At 40.2% G+C, this 22586-nt stretch overlaps 1 protein-coding gene across 1 annotated transcript in view; it reads left to right on the top strand.

Annotated features, from left to right (window-relative positions):
- The window catches only part of LOC106884302 (peptidyl-prolyl cis-trans isomerase A), a 45421-nt gene that overhangs the window by 7776 nt on the left and 15059 nt on the right, over positions 1-22586 (top strand). The window contains exons 3-6 of the mRNA XM_089355151.1: positions 2654-2680; positions 3786-3867; positions 11620-11726; positions 17680-17809. Of these exons, the coding sequence (XP_089211277.1) occupies positions 2654-2680; positions 3786-3867; positions 11620-11726; positions 17680-17809 (346 nt within the window). The remainder of the gene's footprint in view (positions 1-2653; positions 2681-3785; positions 3868-11619; positions 11727-17679; positions 17810-22586) is intronic.

Here is a 22586-nt window from a genome sequence, read left to right as displayed (position 1 = left end):
GGTCGGGATGGTGGAGGGCTGGGAGGGAGAGGGTGGAGTGTGTGTGGGAGAGGCAGGGTGGTTGGGTGTGGGTGGGGAATGCACATCAGGGAGGGAGAAGGGTGGTGGAGGGGTTGGGGTAGTGGCATCGGGTGTAGAGGAATGGAGGAGTGAGTGAAGTTTGCGGAGCTTAGTGTCGGTAAGAAATGCATGAAAGAGATGATTAAGTTGAATGATAAAGCGCAATGTATTGTGAGCATGGGAGGGTGACAGAGAGGAGAAAAATATGGAAAAGGCTGGAGGAAGAAGGCGGTCGATAGTGTGGATTTTAGAGAGATTGGAGCGAATGGTGGCCCGCATAAGGCGGTAGGATGTGGTGCGGAGTATGGGTAGAATGGTGGTAGAAGAGTGGAGAGTGGGGTGGTAATGGAGGCGGAAACCCTTAGGGATGAGGCGGTGATGTAAGCAGCGACTGAGAAACGTAATATGACTAGAGAAACGAGTCTTCTTGAATATGAGTAAGGAGAGTCGTATAGTAGGTTGAAAGTATAGAGAGGGAAGTGTGCGGAGGTATAGTTTTAGGCGGTTGTGGAGAGTGAGTTGGAAAGATTTGTAGTCAGGCATGATGGAACGAGAGAGAAAAGAAAATTAGACGTGGGAAGGAGAATTACAAAAGGTGTGGTGGAAAAAAAACAAGCGTGATGAGAAAATTGGACGTGGAAAAAAGGAAAAAAAAGAAAAAAAGGGGAAAAAAAACTGGAAAAAAATCTTTTTTAACAGGTGTGGGGGGAAAAAATAAAGGCATGAGGAGAAAAAGCGAAAAAGGGGTTGTGAGAAGAAAATATATGCGAGGTGGGAGAAAAAAACAAAGCAAAAAGGAAGATGGGACAATAGGGAGAAATGGGGTGACAGGGAGAGAAGAAACGAGAGGAGAAAAGAAAGGGAGGGAGAAGAATACAAAGTAATAGGTGCAGATTAGAGAAGACAGATTAGGAACATCCAGAGTACGAAGAGACGGTAGGTGAAGGAAAGTAAGGTAAAAAAGGATGATAAAGGAGGTTTACAAAAGTGGAAAAGTTCAAAAGTTTTTTAGACGTCGTGGTATATTGAAGCGATTTCCAATCAGAAGATGGGTCCAGTGTAATCCGTGGGTAGGAGAGGTGCAGCCGGAGAGTATAAAGTTCAGAATCAAACAGTCCAGATCCAGAAGGAAAGAAGGTAGAATCCAAAAGTTGGTAGTGAGTGATGAGAGGAGACAGGATTAGCTGGTGCGACCACGTGAGCGTGTATTATATGTGGGAGAATATACAAAAAATAACAACAGACGAGGACAGGTGGTGTAAATAACAAAAGTATATATTAGTATGACGCTCGGGAATACGGAAAGTCTTTGACGTTTCGAGCTACGCTCTTCAACAGAAAGAATACGGAGACAAGGAGAAAAACACGGAGAAAAAAAATTGAATAGTGTTCAGTCAACGGTCAATCATAATAATGGCCGATCATAACAATGGCTGACCGGAAGTTAGAAATTCTTATTTCAGGAGAGCTAAGAAAGGGGGAGATAACAAACGGTGATCGGGAACGAGGGGCTGTGTGTGGGAGGTAGACTGCTGGTGATCTTGACATATGTAGTGTGAAAATGGGGGAAGGGAGAAAGGGAGAAAGTAGTTGGTCAGTTGTAGTGTGTGCGTGGTGTGATGCGAGGGTATTGGTGTGGTGTGCATGGTGTGATGCGAGGGTATTGGTGTGGTGTGATGTGAGGGTGTTGGGAGGTGGGGAAGGCATGGGTGGAGTGTGGGGTAGAGGTAGGGGTCTGTGGGTAGGGGTGGGTGGTGGGTGTAAGGAATTGGATGGGGTGGAGTGGGAAGGTAGAGTAGGAGTGTGTTGGGGTGTGGTGGGATGAGCTTATGAGGGGGTGTTGACGAGGAGGGAGAAGGGGAAGGTGGATGTAAGAGAGGGGGAAGATGGGTATGGGAGGGGAGAGGGTGGGTATAAGAGAGGGAAGGGGGAAGGTGGGTATGGGGGGAGAAAGAGGGGAAGGTGGGTATGGGGGGAGAAAGAGAGGAAGAGAAAGAGAGTGGAGGGGAGGGGTCGATTAGGGAAGATGTGGGAGGTGGAGGGGTCGGACTGGAGGCGCCGAAAAGCTCGGAGAATGGAGCGTTGGAGGGGTAGGGTGGTGGGATGGTAGGTGAGGGGAAAAGGGAGGCGGGAAACGGCAGGGCGGGTTCGGGGGGAGAGAGCAGATGCACGATCCACAGAATGTGCTCTGGCAAGGGCGGTGTGGATGGTGGTGGGTGGATATCCACGCAGGCTAAAGTGGTGAGCCATGAGTTTGAGTCTCAAAGTCATGGCTGTCGCTACAAAGTCTGCGTAGACGGAGGAATTGGGAATAGGGGATGGAAAGTTTTGTGTATATATATATATATATACTGTACTTATTCCACGTCCTTGCGTTGTTGTTTTTTCGTGTTTTTTCTTGCTTGTTCATGTTTGAATCGACTATATATATATATATGTGTGTATATATATATATATATATATATATATATATATATATATATATATATATATATATATATACACACACACGCACACACCTATAGACATCTGACATAATCTTTTTAACACATGTATATACCTAATATAAGATCATTGTTGGTTTCCTTTGCAGGATGCTGCTGCAGCCATTGATAACATGGTGAGTTCTATATATTGTAAAGTTACTTTAGGAAGCACAACAAACCACAGCATTAATTGTTTCATCACAATTCTATCTTTAGCAACTGATTCTGTGAATTAATCACATCAATTAGAACTTCTACACTTGTTCTACCCACTTTGTCATTTTCTACTCTTCTCATCAAGTTCTGCTAACACAGTAAGATAGATGAGAGAGAAAGTAAACTTGTAATGTCATTTGACAGCCAAATTATCACTGTATATGGCTGGTCATTAATATTATGTATGCTGTGATTTCTTTTAAAGCTCCAATTGGCAAAGGTCTATCTGCTGAGCTGGATTTGGATGTCAAAGTTGTAGGTTAAGCCAATCAGGTCTAATCTACAATATGCAATAGTTTTAAAATTGGTAGATGAGAATCACAGAAGGTTACACTAAATTCCTTGCAGTACTAAATCTTATTCCGTCTTTCTGACTTCAAATCTTGCTAGTGTCAGTGTAGCCTTTTATAGGAGTGATAAAAAAAGACTTGTTCCTGGTCAAAGAAAATCCATATAACCTGATTTTACTGAAGAATACACTTTCCATCTTATTTATCCTATCATAAATTAGATGTATTTCCTATTGTTTATAATTCAGATTACATTTGCTGTTGTATTGTCTTTATTTTGATACTACCCTCTTTTAAAATCCTGCCATTATACTATAGTATTGTAAGTGAGTTTAGATGATTAAAATTCTCCTTGGTGTATTCTGCTCCAACGAAACATCACATGTACTGCATTAAATGTAAGTACATTAAGTGTACAATACTCTGTGTGGTTACTGTACTACACTTTACTGTACTATATTACAGTACCACTGCCAGAAAGGGTGTCTATATTGTTGCTTGATCCAATAGAAATACTAATCAAATTTCTTTCAAACCACACCCTGTTCTTATTAAAAACAAAAACAAAAACATTAGATAATGTTGTCTAAGGTATACTGTTTCAGAAGAGCTGATATAGTCATGGCTGGAATTACTTTAGGCTACAGGTCTGTTTGCTCTGTCTGTACAACAGCAATATCAATAAAAAGTTCCAAATATTTTAGAGTACAAATGTTTTTATTGTCTAATATAGAATGACTCAGAGCTGTTTGGTCGCACCATTCGCGTTAACCTTGCTAAGCCAATGAAGATCAAAGAAGGTTCAATGAAACCTGGTAAGTAAACCTTTGCTCACCTTGTGTTGTTTGGCTAATATATATAAATAGAAGTTGATCAACATTACCAAACAATACATACATATGTATGTATATATATATATATATATATATATATATATATATATATATATATATATATATACATATATATACATATATATATATACATATATATACATATATATATATATATATATATATATATATATATATACATATATATACATATATATATATACATATATATACATATATATATATACATATACATATATATATATATATATATATATATACATATATATATATACATATACATATATATATATATATATATATATATATATATATATATATACATATATATATATACATATACATATATATATATATATATATATATATATATATATATATATATATATATACTCGACTATCTGTGATCCATTAACCCGCCAATAGTTCAAGGTGCCCAGAAAACCACGTATCTCGGAAACCTGTGGTCTGATTTATGCAAAACTTGTTTTATTCTGTTTGTATTCACATTTCAATGCTGCCTTACTTTCAAAGCATTTTTCTCATTATGCACCGGTCTAGTTATTTATAAAGGTACTCAAAATAACAGTTTCTCTCACGAATCCATGCTCCGATTTATGTGAAACTTGTTTTATTCCTTTTGTATTCACATTTCAATGGTACCTTACTTTCAAAGTATTTTCCAATTATGCACCAGTTTGGCTGTATTAAATTATAGACAAGCATGCATGCAAGCGGGCAGTCATAAAGGTACCCGAGAAAACTGTGTATCTTGGGAACCCATGGTCCGATTTATGTGAAACTTGTCTTATTCCATTTCTATTCCCATTTCAGGAGCACCTTACTTTCAGAGTAGTTTCCCATTCGGCACCAGTTTGGCTGTATTAAATTACAGACAAGTACATATGCAGGCAAGCATGCAAACAAAAGTATCCAGGTGTTCACAGTAAAGGGCAATAACTCCAGGTTTCACTGCTTAAATTTGTGGAAACAAACTCCCAAAAAACATGTATCTCAAGAATCTGTGGTCTTATTTACGTGAAACTTGTTTTATTCTGTTTGTATTTACATTTTGTGGGTACCTTACTTTCAGAGTATTTTCCCATTATTCACTGGTTTGGCTGTATTAAATTACAGACAAGCACACAAGCAAGCAATCACAAACTTTTAGTATTATATAGATAGATATATACAGCAGAGTGCTGTATATAGTAGGTATACAGAGTAGGTATACAGTAAGCATCACATCAATGTTATAATACTTAATTCATTAAAATTATTATCACATTAAATTAGTTAGCTTTATTTTTGATATTTTCAGTGTCATTAATCATAACTAGCAGAAAGACTGCCCGCTGGGCAGTGTTTTGCTAACCCCTTGATAATATTTTCACATTTAATTTCCAATTCTAATAATTTTTATATTTTACATCTAATTATTTCTTTGTATAATAGTGCTCATTTGCTTAGTAAGTATTGCTTTTATTATTTTATCACAGTCATAATCTCTCTTTTTTAAACAAACACCACGGTAGTCCAACAACAGAATGCGAAGCAGTTTGTCAAGTTTTACCTTCTCCTCAAAGCAACATAGAGATTTCAATTCAGCATCCCTTCTGTAAGCTTTGCAGTGTGTATGAGAGAGAGAGGGTGGGTGGGAGAGAACATTATGGGTGAAATAAACATGAAATGAAAAAATCGTATAAATAAAAGGGTATTACTACAGATGTATACACCCCTGATATTGTTGCCACATGATATTCAGAAAAATGGATACTTTTTAACAAAATTTTCTACAAATACTGCTTAGATGTTGTGGCTTCATAGTATATTGGGATTTATAAGAAAGAATTTTTCCAAGGGGTAGAGAGAGAAGTTTTGGAAAATTCACATGGTCTGACTCTTTCCCCTCATAACTTTCAGGAAGATGGGTATCTTTTAATGAAAATTTATACAAATCCCTTTCAAACAGCATAGATTATGATTATCTAAAAATTTGTGGGAAAAATTTTTCAGGGATTTTCCTCGTTTTTTTTTAAACCACAGCCTTCAAAATGATGGGTGGGTGGGCATCTTTGTATGAAAAAGTTTTGTAACCTATTTTTTTTTACACCCGCCCCCTCATCATCCCACTCTGGACCTATTTTGGACAATTTTTTTTTGCACTTCAAAACTATGGGAAGAGCATTTTTGGTAAAATTAAAAAAAAAATTTGTCAATATTTTCAGAGGGAAAAGTGAGTGATTTATGAGCGATTTGGCTGTTATTTCTACCATATTCAAAGACAACCCACCTTGTTTCTATATCACACTCTCATGTATTGATGTTTATCAATATATTTCCCCCCATAAATACATTTATATGCTATAAAAAATAAAATTTAAGAAATTATGAATTTTTTTGCAACCCCACTCCCTGCCCCTCATTGTTTTGATTTAGAAATTAAAATGTTGGAGAGCCTGAGAAGGTCATTGTTAGTGTTTATCCGCTTTGATTTAAAAATATTACGGAGATGTACTTGCATAGCAAGTGACTTGATCCAAGATTGTGTGCTGAAACAAAAACAATTGCAGTGTGGATGTTTGTAAGCCATTCAAGAACACACAGAAATCATTCATTTCATGGCACTACTTAAATTTAGAGGTCCCAATGTATCTACGTAACAATATGAAGGGGCGGGTTAATTTTTAGGGTTACGGTTAGGACTAGTTTTAGGGTTAGTTAGGGTTAGGGTGTCATTACACGTCCACACAGCATACATTTAATGTTTTGTATGTAACACCTGTATTTAAGTACTATCTCTGTATTTAAGTAGTACTGTTAAGGGACCTCTGTTTCACTTCACTTCAACATTAAAATTTCATTTGTGTCAAAATGTTTTCTTTGCTTTGAAACTGTGACACTGACAAAACTTTGTAAAAGTAATGCAGCACGAAGTTTTGTCAGTGAACAGCAAAAACACACACACATTGCCTTTCATTTTTATGTGTATCTATGTATGTGCGTGAGTATGTCACTGTTGAAATCGCTCATGCAACATGTTTGTGTATATATTGGCTTAATGGTACATAGTGTATGGAAACTGCGAATCCGGTGCAAGTTTCGAGTATTTGTTGGTAACTTTTTTCTCCATATTTGAGAGATGAGGAATTATGTGCATTATTTACATTTGACGGATATTTGTCCTCATCTTATTTGTTAAGTGTGTGGGCTACTAACCCCAAGATTCTGAGTTCAATTCCAGGCAGTGACCTGAATAATAATAATAATAATAACAACAACATTGAAAAAATACCTTAAGAATGAGAATCCTGGTTTGAAATTCCCTCAGGACACCTGATGAAGACTGGAGAGTACATCAGCTGAAATGTTGTGTTAACAACAAACAAGATGAGGACAAATATCAGTCAAATGTAAATAATGTAAATAATGTGTTTTTTTCTCCTCATCTTCTAATAGTAATTACCCAACTTTCTAGGCTCTTCCCACAGCTATCCCGCGTTCAAAAATTATATGGGTATTTAAAAAATTTTCATTCAATAAATAATAAATTACATATACATTAAAAGAATAATAAATAATATATTACATATATATTAAAGATTTGCCAATGTTCTGCACCGTGAGGACCAAAGACTCGAGGTATTTCGTGTTGCAAGACAGTGTAGGAGAGAGAATAGTGATGTAGGAGAGAAATGTGTTCGCATGGATGATGGTACGCTTGCACTAAATGAGGATGCAAAGAAAGAGGTCTGGAGATGCCACTACGATAGATTGCTTAATAAAGAGAATGAATGGGAGGAAGAGAGCCTGCCGTATGTCGACCCAATAGAGGGACCAGCTATCCGAGTTGATAGTACCAGGGTAGATAAAGCAATTAAGAGTATGAAGACCGGGAAAGCCCCCGGCCCATCAGGAATCACTGCAGAGATGCTCAAAATATCTGGCAGTGTTGGCTATAGCCTAGTCACCCGTATTACGAACCAGGTGATACAAGAAGGAGTCATACCCAATGACTGGTGTAGCAGCATCATAGTCAACTGCTACAAAGGTAAAGGTGACGCTTTAGATACAAATAATTACAGAGGCATCAAGCTGTTAGATCAGGTTATGAAAGTTACAGAGAGGGTCATAGCCCAACTAATTAGGGAGCAAATCAATTTAGATGAGATGCAGTTTGGGTTCGTGCCAGGTAAAAGCACTACTGATGCCATATTTCTAGTAAGACAGCTGCAGGAGAAATACCTAGCCAAGGATAAACCTCTGTACCTGGCTTTCGTTGACATGGAGAAAGCCTTTGACAGGGTCCCCCGATCCCTTATCTGGTGGTCAATGAGGAAACTTGGGATAGAAGAATGGTTAGTGAGAGCTGTGCGAGCCATGTACAGAGATGCTGCCAGTAAGGTGAGGGTTGGAAATGAGTACAGCAATGAATTCCGGGTAGAGGTAGGGGTCCACCAAGGTTCCGTCCTCAGCCCCCTCTTATTTATCATAGTCCTCCAGGCAATCACAGAGGAGTTCAAGACAGGTTGCCCCTGGGAGCTCCTCTATGCTGATGACCTTGCCCTAATTGCGGAGTCACTATCAGAACTAGAGGAGAAGTTTCAGGTGTGGAAGCAAGGTCTAGAATTGAAGGGCCTTAGAGTCAACCTAGCTAAAACCAAAATCCTAATAAGTAGGAAGGTAGATAAAACACAAACCCCTTCGGGTAGATGGCCCTGCTCAGTATGTAGAAAAGGAGTAGTAACTCTATAAGATGTACCCGGTGCAAGCTATGGACACATAAGAGGTGCAGCAACATCAAAGGCAGGTTAACTAGCAAGTTAGTTTTTGTTTGTGGCAGATGTTCAGGTGCAATAAAGACTGTAAACAAACAGGAAACAACTTCTATCTCATTCCAGGGTGAAAAACTAGAGGTAGTCGATAGCTTCTGCTATCTGGGCGACCAAGTTAGTAGTGGGGGTGGGTGCGCTGAAAGTGTAGCTGCTAGAATAAGAATAGCCTGGGCAAAGTTTAGAGAGCTCTTACCCCTGCTGGCGACAAAGGGACTCTCACTCAGAGTAAAAGGCAAACTGTATGACGCATGCGTACGAACAGCCATGCTACATGGCAGTGAAACATGGGCTGTAACTGCTGAGGACATACGTAAGCTCGCAAGGAATGAAGCCAGTATCCTCCGTTGGATGTGTAATGTCAATGTGAATACCCGTCAGAGTGTAAGTATCTTGAGAGAAAAGCTGAACATTAGAAGCATCAGTTGTGGTGTGCAAGAGAGACGATTGCGCTGGTATGGACATGTGGTGAGAATGGATGAGGATAGCTGCGTGAAAAAGTGCCACACCCTAACAGTTGAGGGAACCCGTGGAAGAGGTAGGCCCAGGAAGACCTGGGCTGAGGTGGTGAGGCAAGACCTTCGTACATTGGGCCTCACTGAGGCGATGACTACTGACCGAGACCTTTGGAAATGTGCTGTGCGTGAGAAGACCCGGCAAGCCAAGTAAGATCGTTGCCAGTGCCCCTGGACTGGCTCTTGTGCGGGTGGCACATGAGATGCACCATTTTGAGCGTGGCCATTGCCAGTACCGCCTGACTGGCTCCCGTAGGATTTTCGAGCGAGATCGTTGCCAGTGCCCCTGGACTGGCTTGTGCGGGTGGCACATAAAAGACACCATTTTGAGCGTGGCTGTTTTCATGCGGGTGACACGTAAAAGCGCCCACTACACTCTCTGAGTGGTTGGCATTAGGAAGGGCATCCAGCTGTAGAAACTCTGCCAAATTAGATTGGAGCCTAGTGTTGCCATCCGGTTTCACCAGTCCTCAGTCAAATCGTCCAACCCATGCTAGCATGGAAAGCGGACGTTAAACGATGATGATGATGATGATGATGATATTACATATACATTAATAGAATAATAAATAATATATTACATATACATTAATAGAATAAACTGTCGGTTTTCCAAATAGCGAATGGAAACTTAAGATTAAGTGAGAGACTTTGCAAATGAGAATGAAATACTCTGCAGTGGATGTAATGAATATTTAAATTTGTGAGTAATTGGAGTTAAAAAAATTCAAGTAACTTGAGAAATCAAAATTATAGGAAATTTCTTAGAACATGAATTTATAAAAATATTTCCGGACGGTCAGCCCTTTAATAATTGCTTATTTTTAGTATATTTATATTATAGTATAGATAATACATTTTTCATAACTATAATAATACTTTTATTGTAACTTTTCGTTTTTTTTGATAAAAATAAATGAGTATTGTACATGTTTGTTTTTTTCATAACTGTATACCTACTTTTGCACCACCCTGTATTTATATATATGTATATATATATATATATATATATATATATATATATATATATATATATATATATATATATATATATATATAAGTAATAATTTTATATTTGGGTATACATCTTGTAAAATGCTGTTTAAAGCCTGTTCACAGTCTTCAGCCACCTAATATCATCAGCAATATGGAGGTATATACTACCGGATTTACGTCAGGAATTCCTGTGTCCATACAATTTATAAAAAATATGAGAGAAAGAAAATATAATTTACACAAGGGAGTTGGTGTTAGGAAGGGCATCCAACCATAAAAACCCTGCCAAAACAGACACTGAAGCCTGGTGCAGTCTTCTGCATAGCCAGCCCTTATCAAACTATCCAGCCCATGCCAGCATGGAAAACGGATGTAAAATGATGATGATGATGAGACTCTTTATTCAGAACCACTACAATCATTTCGACTCATCATGCACCAGTGCCTTGCAAGTGAGATGTACAAGCAGTTGCTATGCATCGTAGGTGCAGATGTATTTCCTCTGGTGACTTTTCAAAAAAGTATCTAATTTTTTATTTCCCATTTCACATATTTCTATAACATTACATTTTGGTATTTGCAGCATACTATTTGTCTCTATAAGATTCCTTGTATTTCCTTAGCGAGACATATAGTATGCTAAAATTGTGTGTGCGTGTTGTAAATGATCATGCCATGTTGGCATAGGTTGGATGGTATGACAGAATCTGGTGAGCTGCAGGGCTGCATCAAGTTTCAATGTCAGCTTTGACATTGTTTCTACAGCTGGATGCCACTCATAATACCAGCAACCTTACGGTGTGTACTAGGTGCTTTTTTTTTTTGCCACTAGCATTAGTGAAGTCACCAAGTAACTTGTAAGGTATGATAAGACCAAGAAAAGGAAAATGTCCCCTCAACTAAGTGGGAAAGTATTTAAGAGGGGAGAAATGGCTTTTATGCCATCTGTTTGGAGGGTAAAGTATGACTGAGACAAATGCAGGTCTCACACTACAGAGAAGATAATAGCTTCCTTACATTATATAAGAGTGGGTGGGAGTTGTTGGGAAGAAGATAAGGTGATAATGATGGGGTACCAGAGCTAACCCACACATAACAAGGAGGTGGACAAGCATGGGCAAGCATAGACAGTGTTTTTAGGATATCATTTTTGCTGTAATTGACAGGTCTTCTTGAGCACAGTCCCTTGTCGTCACTTCTGTGAGGCTCAGCATCTCGATATCAATCTTTCCTACTTCATCCTATGTCATTCTAGGTCTCTCTCTTCCACATATTCCATTCACTTTTTTAAAAAATAGATTTGAAAGTTTAATCATTTTTTAAAAATAATTTTACTGTTGTATGTAATATTGTGTATTCTTACTTTTCAGTTTGGTCTGATGACAACTGGTTACGAGAGCATGCTGGTGAAACTGTAGCAAAACCAGATGAGACTGTGGATGACGACACAGAACAGACAGCTGTGAAAACAGACTCGGTAAGTTAAAGAACAGACCCTAACTTTAATGATAGGCAATAATAATGAGCTAACCATTATTGGATAAGGGTAGGATATGATATCATCATCATCATCGTCTTCTAATGTCCGCTTTCCATGCTGGCATGGGTTAGATGGTTTGACTGACAGCTGGCAAGCCAGAAGGCTGCACCAGGCTCCAATTTGATCTGGCAGAGTTTCTACAGCTGGATGACCTTCCTAATGTCAACCACTCTGAGAGTGTAGTGGGTGCTTTTTACATGTCAACGGCACAAGGGCTATCAGGCAGTACTGGCATCGACCACACTTGAATGATGCTTTTTGCATGCCACCGGCATGGGAGCCAGTCAGGTGGCACTGGCAACGACCATGCTTGAATGGCACTTTTTACATGCCACCGGAATGGGACCAGTCAGCTGGCACTGGCATCGAATACGCTTGAATGATACATTTGATGTGCCACCAGCACAGGATCAGTCAGACGGCACTGGCATCAACTATGCTCAAATGGTGATTTTATCATGCCACCGGCATGGGTGGCAATTAGTCAGTACTGTCATTGGCCATGACAATGACTTCACTTAACTCAACAGGTCTTTGCAAGTGCAGTTTATTACCCAATGATTGAAGGGTACTCTCAGATGGGCCAGTTATGCTGCACAAGTATAGGCCAAGGTTACGGTCTCACTTGGTTTGCCAGGTCTTCTCAAGCACAGCATATCTCCAAAGGTCTCGGTCACTTGTCATTGCCTCCATGAGGCCCAACGTTCAAAGGTCATGCTTCATCATCTCATCCCAGGTCTTCCTGGTCTACCTCTTCCACAGGTTCCCTTTACTGCTAGGGTGTGACACTTTTTCACACAGCTGATCTATTTTCACTAAATCACCAAACTACATATTAATGACTGCACAACACCATGTCTATTATGATGACCACAACCACTCTGCTGACCACTGCTACCTCAAAGATGACCAACACCATAATGATTGTGACTACCATACATCAACCAAAACTAAGATTCAGGAAATCACTTCATACTAGCTTGTCCTGCTAAATGTAGCAACCAAGTTTTCCTTCAAATTTCACATTACCACCACACTACCATCTTAAAGAACTAATGTTGGGGGTGTAGTTCTAAAAAAATGATGGGTTTCTTATGGGTGAAACATTTTTGATCTTAGGTCTACTTGATCATGGTATACCTAGAGTTAAGTAACAACAACAGCTTCCTAGGTCTAACCAACAATAGTATTATTCCCTTCAGGGGACTGTCACATTAAGTTGACAGCATACAACTACTTCATCATATCACTACTGTATAAATCTCTCTGAGGGATTTAGAAATGTATTATTTCTAAATTTGAAATCAGTGAATGTATTTCACTAGAATTATTATATGTTTACAAGAGCTTGACAGGCATCTTCGACTAGCAGGTCATGCTACTTCAGAGTTGAGTTTATGAGTTTGGATATAGAGAACGTTGCATGTGGTGAGTTAAATTGTTTGTGAATTATTGAAATTGTTACAAAATATTGTTGACGATATTGTTAATCATTATTGTTGAACGTTATTTTGAAATTGGTGTACTACCCATTGTTGGGTATGGAAACAACGAGCTATGCTGAGGCAGCAGGCAAAAGCCTGTCTGTTGAAACAATGCAAATGATGGAGGTGAAGATAGACATTAACAAGGTTTTAAAACACAAGAAGATGATAGTGAAGGAAGGAGATTGTCTTAAGGTGACACCTCCCATAGAAGACACGCAACGCGCGGAAAGAAGAATGATAGTGTACAGAACACTAAACGTTGAAAGTAAGAAGGTAGAAATTGCAGCAACGGATGACATAGAAGAATGCTTCAGTGAAGTGAAGGAAATGACGACCTTCTATTCAAGAGGTAGAAAATACGGCACAGTGGAGGTGCAATTTAAGAACGAGGGGGATGCGAAAAAGCTCTCCACTGTGGCCTTGAGGACCACAAAGTGGGCACTCTTGCAAACTTACTGTGGAAGACATGCAGCGAGAATAAGTATAGGAAGCCTGTCCAGTTCAACGAATACGGAACGCCAGTGGTACCGATTCGTAAAGCACATGCTTCAAGCAACCTGAAGCCCAAACTACGGATTTATGGTGACTACTCTGTAGGAATTAATGACCAACTTGCTGATCACCGTCATCCAATGCCACTCCCTGCTGAACTGATGCAGAAACTTGGAGGTGGATTCAGATATACAAAGATAGACCTTGCTGATGCCTATAATCAGATCAAGCTGGCTCCAGAGAGTCAACGCAGACTCGCACTCAGCACTCACCGTGGAGTACTCCTGCAACAACGACTCCCTTTCGGAATCAAGTCAGCACCTGGTTACTTTCAGGAGATCATGGAAAACCTGACCCATGATCTACCTGGAGTGGCCGTCTTCCAGGATGACATACTCATCAGTGGGAAAGATGCAAACAGTCACCTAAACAACCTAAAGTGTCTGCTCACACGTCTAAGCGACAATGGACTCAGATGTCGCCGTTAAAAGTGCCAGTTTGCACTACCCAGTGTAGAATACCTTGGACACATTTTGTCGGCTGAAGGGATCACGAAGGGATCCAAGGTCGAAGCAGTCTTAAAGATGCCATCTCCAACGAACGAATCAAGCTTGAAATCTTTCTTGGGTTCAGTTCAGTTTTATGGAAAGTTTATCCCAAACCTAGCCAGTATAGCAGAGCCACTCTATTGCCTTACAAAAAAGTCAACTATTTGGAAGTGGGGAGATGAGGAACAGTCAGTTTTTGATCACTTGAAAAATGTACTTTCATCGAGTCAAGTTCTGATACACTTCGATCCAAACAAAACTTTGGGATTAGCTTGCGACGCATCAAATGTTGGTATTGGAACAGTCCTGTTTCACCGCTATCCTGATGGAAGTGAGCGCCCAATAGCCAATATGTCCAAGACTCTCACTTCTGCACAGCGTAACTACAACCAAATTCAAAAGGAAGCCCTGGCTATCATATTTGGCTTGCAGAAGTTTTACCAGTATTTGTACGGTCGTAAATTCGTACTCGTGACTGACCACAAGCCACTGACATCACTATTCAGTCTGAGGAAAGGGACGCCACTTCTCGCTGCTAACAGACTAGCACGATGAGCCCTGTGGCTGAACCAGTTTCACTACACCATTGAATATCGGAAATCAGCAGATCATGGCAATGCTGATGCCCTCAGTCGCTTGCCATTCGGTGATGACAACGACTTTGACAGAAAGGAAAATGGCGAAGACATAGACATGGTGTGTGCCATCAAAGCTCTTAGTATTCAAGTCCAACCTGTGGATGCTAACGTCCCCCGTCAAGAGTCAGGGAAAGATCCAGTGATATCTACAGTGATGCGCTATGTCCGTGAAGGCTGGCCACCAAAGAACATGGAGATCAATGACGAAGTCAACAAGTTCCGTAAGTTATCAAACTCACTCAGTATCTGTCATGGATGCCTTATACATGGATCTAGAGTTGTGATTCCCCATAGCTTGCAGCCAAAGATCCTCAATCTTCTGCATCTCGGACACTTTGGCATGGAACGCATGAAACAACTAGCAAGAACTGCTGTTTATTGGCCTGGTATTGATGCTGCTTTAGAGATAGCCAGTCGACGATGTGATTCGTGCAACGAACATCAAAGGCAGCCATCTAAGCCTCCAGTTCACCCATGGATGTTACCAGAAAAGCCATGCAGCCGCTTACACCTAGACCACGCAATAAATTTTATGGGTAGCGATTGGCTGGTGATCACAGATGCTTATTCCAAGTACCCATGCATTCATCCTACTTCCTCCACGTCCTCCAAAGCCACTTTAAATCTGCTTGAGGAAGATTTTGCACACTTCGGATTTCCTCACACACTGGTCACCGATAACGCACCAACTTTTACGTCTGAGGAGTTCCAGAGCTGGTGCAAAGAATGCGGGATCACACACCTGACAGGGGCACCTTACCACCCAGCTACCAACGGAGCAGCTGAACGTTTGGTGCAGACCTTCTAACAAGCTCTGAGGAAGTCTTCTCTTCCGCCGACACGAGCACTTCAAGAGTTTTTGATGCAGTACCGGAGAACACCGACATCCTGTGGATTCTCTCCAAGTGAACTTTTGAATCACCGGCAGATACGAACAAGGATTGATTCTCTGCTGCCATCGCCAGCACACATTGCTCAAGGCAAACAGTCTAAGGAAGCAGATAAGTCTCAGGTGACTCCAAGCTCGGCTGATGTCGCTAAAGTTATCAGACAGTACAAGGCCGGAGATCCTGTGTATGCACTATACTATGGACCTCGCCGAGACAAAGATCCCCGATGGGTACCAGCAATCATTAAGAAGTCATTGGGTACTCGCTGCTTTAACGTGAAGGTCATACCTCATGGCCCGATGTGGAGACGACACTGGGAACAGCTGCGACCGCGGTACACAACTGAGGAAGACAATGAACCTGGTGATGCAGAAAACGCTGTATTTCAATTTGTAACAGATCACCCGATGGAGATCTCGGAAACTGTGCCACTAATTCAATGACAAACCAGACCCAAGATCATGTTACCCGTTCCAGTGTATGGACCAGACAACCCAAGACTGTCCAAGAGAACCCGTAAAACCTGAGACTTTGCTGTTGATACTTCTTGTGTAGCATCAATTTCAGTGGGGAGGTGTTATATGGACTGTTGGATATGTTATACGTCTGACGTTCCGTGTGTCACTGTGGTTCGTCTGAGTTCATTGTTTCATTGTTGTTGTCTTGTGTGACTGTCGTAGTATAATGTCATTAATAGATATGGCGGACATGATTCTTGTTTATTTACAATGAACATTGGGTGAGTGCGTTCTTTGTATGTAATTGAATAATAAATGTAATAATTAAATTGTACAACTCGTATTTTCTCTGCGAGTCTCCCGAGTGGAATACAACAAAGACGGAATTAAAAAACTGTATAAATAGAACGGTAAAATGAAACTGCAAGCTTTGTGGGGCTCGTAAGCCATTTCATTCTTTTCATTTTAATAATTCATATTTTCATTTGTTAAATGTACCCCACGTTTTGTACTACATTGTCCGTCCTTGTAATGTCCCCTTCTATGTCGTGGCCGTAGTGCCAATAATAAAGAGAAAAGGTCATGCTACTCCAGACTGATGACGAGCAAAGACTCAGAAACATGTCTTTGGATGCAGGCTTAGCTGGGTGGAGGTACTTGTCTCCCCCTTGTAAACATAAGGATACAGGAAATGTGTTAAGGCCGACAGGAAGCAGTACAGCTTCCTAGGTCTAACCAACAATAGTATTATTCCCTTCAGGGGACTGTCACATTAAGTTGACAGCATACAACTACTTCATTGTATCACTACTGCATAAATCTCTCTGAGAGATTTAGAAATGTATTATTTCTAAACAACAAGGAAGATCACACAATTACTATGACAAAACAGTGAGCATGACAATGACCACCATACAACCACCGGTACAACACTAACCAATCACTGATACCCATAATATCCACATAGACGTTATAATAAAATGCCCAGCTATAACTGTTATATGGACTGTTAGATATGTAATACGTCTGACGTTCCATGTGTCAGTGTGGTTCGTCTGAGTTCATTGTTTCATTGTTGTTGTCTTGTGTGACTGTCGTAGTAAAATGTCATTGATATATATGGCGGACATGACTTGTGTTTATTCATAACGAACATTGGGTGAGTGCGTTATTTGTATGTAATTGAATAATAAATGTAATAATTAAATTTGTATAACTCGTTGTGTTATCTCTGCGAGTCTTCCGAGGGAAATACAACAATAACTTACCTGGGTTTTATAAAAGCCATTAAAAAACAGAAGCTGTTTTATTTTTCTTCTACAATAGTTGTAGGAAATATCAATCAATGACTAATTAAAGCAAAACTCTGTATTTTAGACGAACGACGAACCAGTGAAGAAAAAGCCCAAAGTTAATCCACAAGTCTTCTTTGACATCCGGATTGGTACCAAGAATATTGGTCGGATAGTGATGGAGCTCCGAGCTGATGTTGTTCCCAAAACTGCAGGTAACACATCTCTATCTTCGTTCATCATTGATGTTGTTACGTATAATTTTCTATATTTGCATGGGTCAGATGGAATTTTTTGAGGCAGATTTTCTATGGCCAATGCTCTTCTTGTCACTGACCCACATAGGTAATATTTCTCCTCATCATATGGATACACAAACAACACGATGGCCAGAGTTGTTTCATGGAAGATTGCAAATGAACAATAATATTTGTATGATGGTGATGTTTACACATACATATATGTATGCAACTTGCTTTGGTGGGGCTGAACCAAAATCCACATGGTTGGGGAGGAAACGTTTCACTTTCTCCCTGTTTTTTTTTTTATACTTTTTCCCAATCTTTGGGAATAAGCTTCATTTCTAACTGAGAAGTCACAAGTTCTAGTCACTGAGGTCACTTAATTGTCTAATGGAAACAGTCAGTGGGATTTGGGTTAACAGGCTTCATAGGTTGGTCATGTGAAGATATAGGTGAGGGCTGGTGACAGGAAGAGCATCCAGCTGTATACACTCTACCTCAGTAAATTCCATCCAATCTATGCAAGCATGGAGAAGTGGCTGTTAAAACATGTGCCTTGTATTGAGTGCCATATTTATAAATATATAAAGCTATATGATGAATATCCTTGTTCATCACTTTTTCCAATCCTTAGTTTGTATTTTCTCTTGTACTCACTTTCTTTTACCTTAAGTGTATGCTGATATGTCATCATCATTATCTTCTTTCCAGCTACTTCCACCCTTATATAATGCAGGGTAATCATGTACTCCCTCTATAGCAAGACAGCTGTGCTTCTCTGTTTGTCATACTTTAGCCTGTCATGACCTGGCATAAATCTACCTCCCTCACTACGGTACCCTCACTCAGGCCAAGGGGGCTTTTTCTTTGTCTTACTCATTACTTGTTGATCTCATTAGTGTTGGTATTTTGAAAAATGCACCCATTCCACTCTGTAAAGTGGTTGGCATTAGGAAGAGCATCCAGTTGTAGAAATCAGGCCAAAACAAACATTGGAGCTCTGGGTTGTTGGATCCTGTCAGACTGTTTGATACTGCCAGCATGGAAGATGAACATTAAAAAATGATGATAAGCGTTATGAATATAAATATATGAAAATAAAATCAGTTCAATCCGCTATCTTTCTTACAGAATTTTGAATTTATGATATATAGCAGGATTGTATTTTATCATGTTCTTAGAAGCCATGTTACATCAGAGCTTCCTAGTGTCTCTCCCTTCTCCCTCTCTTTAACACTAATTATTATTATTCATTTATCTAATTTTGTCACAGTTTGGCTGACTGAATACTATTGGTTATAGCTATAGTTAAGAATGCAAATGTCTAGCTCTATCTCATTATTATTGTTATTCTTTCACACCGGCAGCCAGAGCGTTTGCTGTTTTGCAGTGTTATTCACCTAGTGGTTTTTTTACGATGGCAAGTTAAATTCAATCATTCAGTTATGTTACTCTAAATCCCCAAAATTCCATCTCCTTGTGTCCTAACTCTGGACTCTCTCTCTCTCCCCTCTCTCAGTTCTGTTAACCACTTGCTTCTTCCAATACGATGACATTATTCCCCCCCCCCCCACATATAAATTAGCTCTATTCAGATTTCCCTACCTCATATTTTAATATCTTGTCACATGAAGTAGAAGTCAAAGATTTTCAGATAAGTAACTTTGTTTCCAACCTAGCACACATCTAAAAACCTCTTTTTATAGTGCAAATTATAATTACTTTATCATTTCATTATCTATTTATGTACCCACAGTTTCGTCTTCCATGCTGAAAACTTAATATCTCTAAGTTCAATCATTTTCTCCCTATCTTTCACGCTCGTTTATTATTGTTATTTATTCATTTATATAATTTTCTCACAGTTTGGCTGACCAAATACTGTTGGTTATAGCTAGAGTTAAGAATGCAAATGTCCAATTCTATCTCGTTATTATTATTATACTTTCACACTGGCAGCCAGAATGTTTGCTGTTTCATGGAGCACCTGCCATCCCACTCCCACCACCTAAAGCAGAAGTCTTTATCCTCTGACCTCTATCAAATGTCTTCCCTTGAACACCTCCAATGGCTTAACTGCTCCCCCATCTCTACTTAGTGTTTATCTCCTATGAAATGTAGTGATTATGTAGGGCATAAAATGATAGTGTAGTGTTTGCAGGTTGAAGGCTATTGTATGTTTATGAGTTCTGCCAAATAAAAGCTTTCTTTTCGTATACATGATGCTGCTGTCCCCCATCCCAGGATCTCATGGGCCCACACCTTCCACACCCTCAGAGTTGGCACACTTAATGGTGGCATATTGAAAGGTAGGTCTGGTGAGATTGTTGAGATGCTTGAATGGAGATGTGTAGATTTGTGTTGCATCCAAGAAGTAAGGTGGAGAGGAAGTTCTGTTAGGTTCCTCACAGGCAAAGAACTTAGGTATAAGATTTTCTGGACAGAGAACATTGATGGGGTTGGGGGGCATGGGTATACTTCTTGCGAAGAAATAAGTTGGTAAGGTAATTGAAGTAGTCAGGGTCTATGATAGAATACATAAGCTTAGATTAGTGCTGTAACATGGATTAGCAACCATTATCTTGGCTTATGACACTCAGCCAGGGCTACCTGATGAACAGAAAGGCTAATTTTATGACACCCACTTGCAGACAGGGACCTTCTCTTTGTGGCTGGTGACTTCAATAGGCATGTTGGACAACATGCAGGGAGTTTCCATGATGTACATAGTGGCTATGGATTTGGTTCCCGCAGTGAGGAAGGAACCAGGCTGCTGGAGTTCTACGATGCAAATGATCTTATGGTCTGTAATACTAAATTCAGGAAACCTGCCAGTCACCTGTTCACCTACCAGTCTGGTGGACACACTAGTCAGTTTGACCACATTCTCACCAGGAAACGGGAAAGATGGCAACTTATAAATGCCAAAACCTTCCCAGGTGAAGAATGCACCCTGCAACATAGATTAGTAGTTAGCGACTTCAGGATCAGGGCTAAATAGATGCCCAGAAGACAACCAGCATGGAAGAGAAGGGTCTGGAAGCTTAAGGATCCTCTGAATGGACAGAGATTTATAGACGTATTACTTGAAGCTTTTGATGCAAAAGAGGAGGATATAGCATTACATGATGTGGAAGACAACTGGATGTTCCTACAGGACAACCTGTTGAGGGCCACTGACCAGATCTCTGGATGGTGCAAAGTCCCCTCTCAACCTAAGGTAACATGGTAGTGAAACAGTGTAGTTGACAGGGCCATTAGGGAAAGAAACAGGCATGGAAGGACTGGAAGAACAGTGGTATCAGGGAACTGTATCAGATCGTCAGAAGGGAAGCTAGGAGACAGGTTTACTTAGCCAGAGGGGAAGGAGATAGGAAAAATTTGCTGATGTTCTACGTCGTGAGGACCAAAGACTTGAAGTGTTTCATGTTGCAAGACACTGTGTGAGAGAGAATTGTTCTGTTATAGGAGAGAAATGTGTCCACATGGATGATGGCTCACTTGTATTTAATGAGGCTGCAAAGAGAGAGACTTGGAGACTCTACTATGAAAGGTTGCTAAATGAAGAGAATGAATGGAAGAGAGTCTGTCAAATGTCGACCCAACAAAGGGACCAGCTATCCAAATGACAGTACCTTGGTAAATAAAGCAATTAAGGGTATGAAGACAGAGAAAGCCCCCAGCCCATCAGAAATCACCTCAGAGATGCTTGAAATATCTGGCATTGTAGGCTATAGTCTAGTCAGCTGTATAGTCAATCAGGTGATACATGAAGGAGTCATCCCCAGTGACTGGTGTAGCAGCACCATAGTCAACTGCTACAAAGGTAAAGGTGATGCATTAGATACGAATAATTACAGAGGTATCAAGCTGTTGGATCAGGTAATGAAAGTCACAGAGAGGGTCATAGCCCAACTAATTAGGGAAAGAGAGTCAGTTTTGATGAGATGCAGTTTGGGTTCGTGCCAGGGAAAAGCACCACTGATGCTATATTTCTGGTAAAACAGCTGCAGGAGAAATACATAGCCAAAAATAAAACTCTGTACCTGGCTTTTGTTGACATGGAGAAAGCCTTTGACAGGGTCCCCCGATCCCTTATCTGGTGGTCAATGAGGAATCTAGGGATAGATGAATGGTTAGTGAGAGCTGTGTGAGCCATGTACAGGGATGCCCTCAGTAAGGTGAGGGTTGCCAATGAGTACAGTGAAGAATTCTGGGTAGCGGGACGGCTGCACCAAGGTTCAGTCCTCAGCCCCCTCCTATTTATCATAGTCCTCCTAGCAATAACACAGGAATTCAAGACAGGATGCCCCTGGGAGCTCCTCTATGCTGATGACCTTGCACTAATTGCGGAGTCACTATCAGAACTAGAGGAGAAGTTTCAGGTGTGGAAGCAAGGACTAGAATCAAAGTGCCTTAGAGTTAACCTAGCTAAAACCAGTCCTAATAAGTAGGAAGTTAGACAAACCACAAACCCATTCAGGTAGATGGCCCTGCTTGATCTGTAGAAAAGGCATAGGTAGAAACTCGATAAGATGTACCCAGTGTAAGCTATGGACACATAAGAGTTGCAGCAATATCAAAGGAAGGCTAACCAGGAAGATAGTTTTTGTATGTGGCAGATGCTCAGGAGCAATAGACACTGAAAATGTGCAGAAAACAACTTCTGCCACATTCCAGTGAGAAAAACTAGAAGTAGTTGATAGCTTCCATTACCTAGGTGACCAAGTCAGTAGCGGGGGAGGGTGCG

This window comes from Octopus bimaculoides, chromosome 7 (assembly GCF_046866305.1).
Source record: "Octopus bimaculoides isolate indiv1 chromosome 7, ASM4686630v1, whole genome shotgun sequence".
Lineage (NCBI taxonomy): Eukaryota > Metazoa > Mollusca > Cephalopoda > Octopoda > Octopodidae > Octopus > Octopus bimaculoides.
Note: the sequence above shows the minus strand (reverse complement) of the source record. Positions and strands in the feature narration are given on the sequence as shown.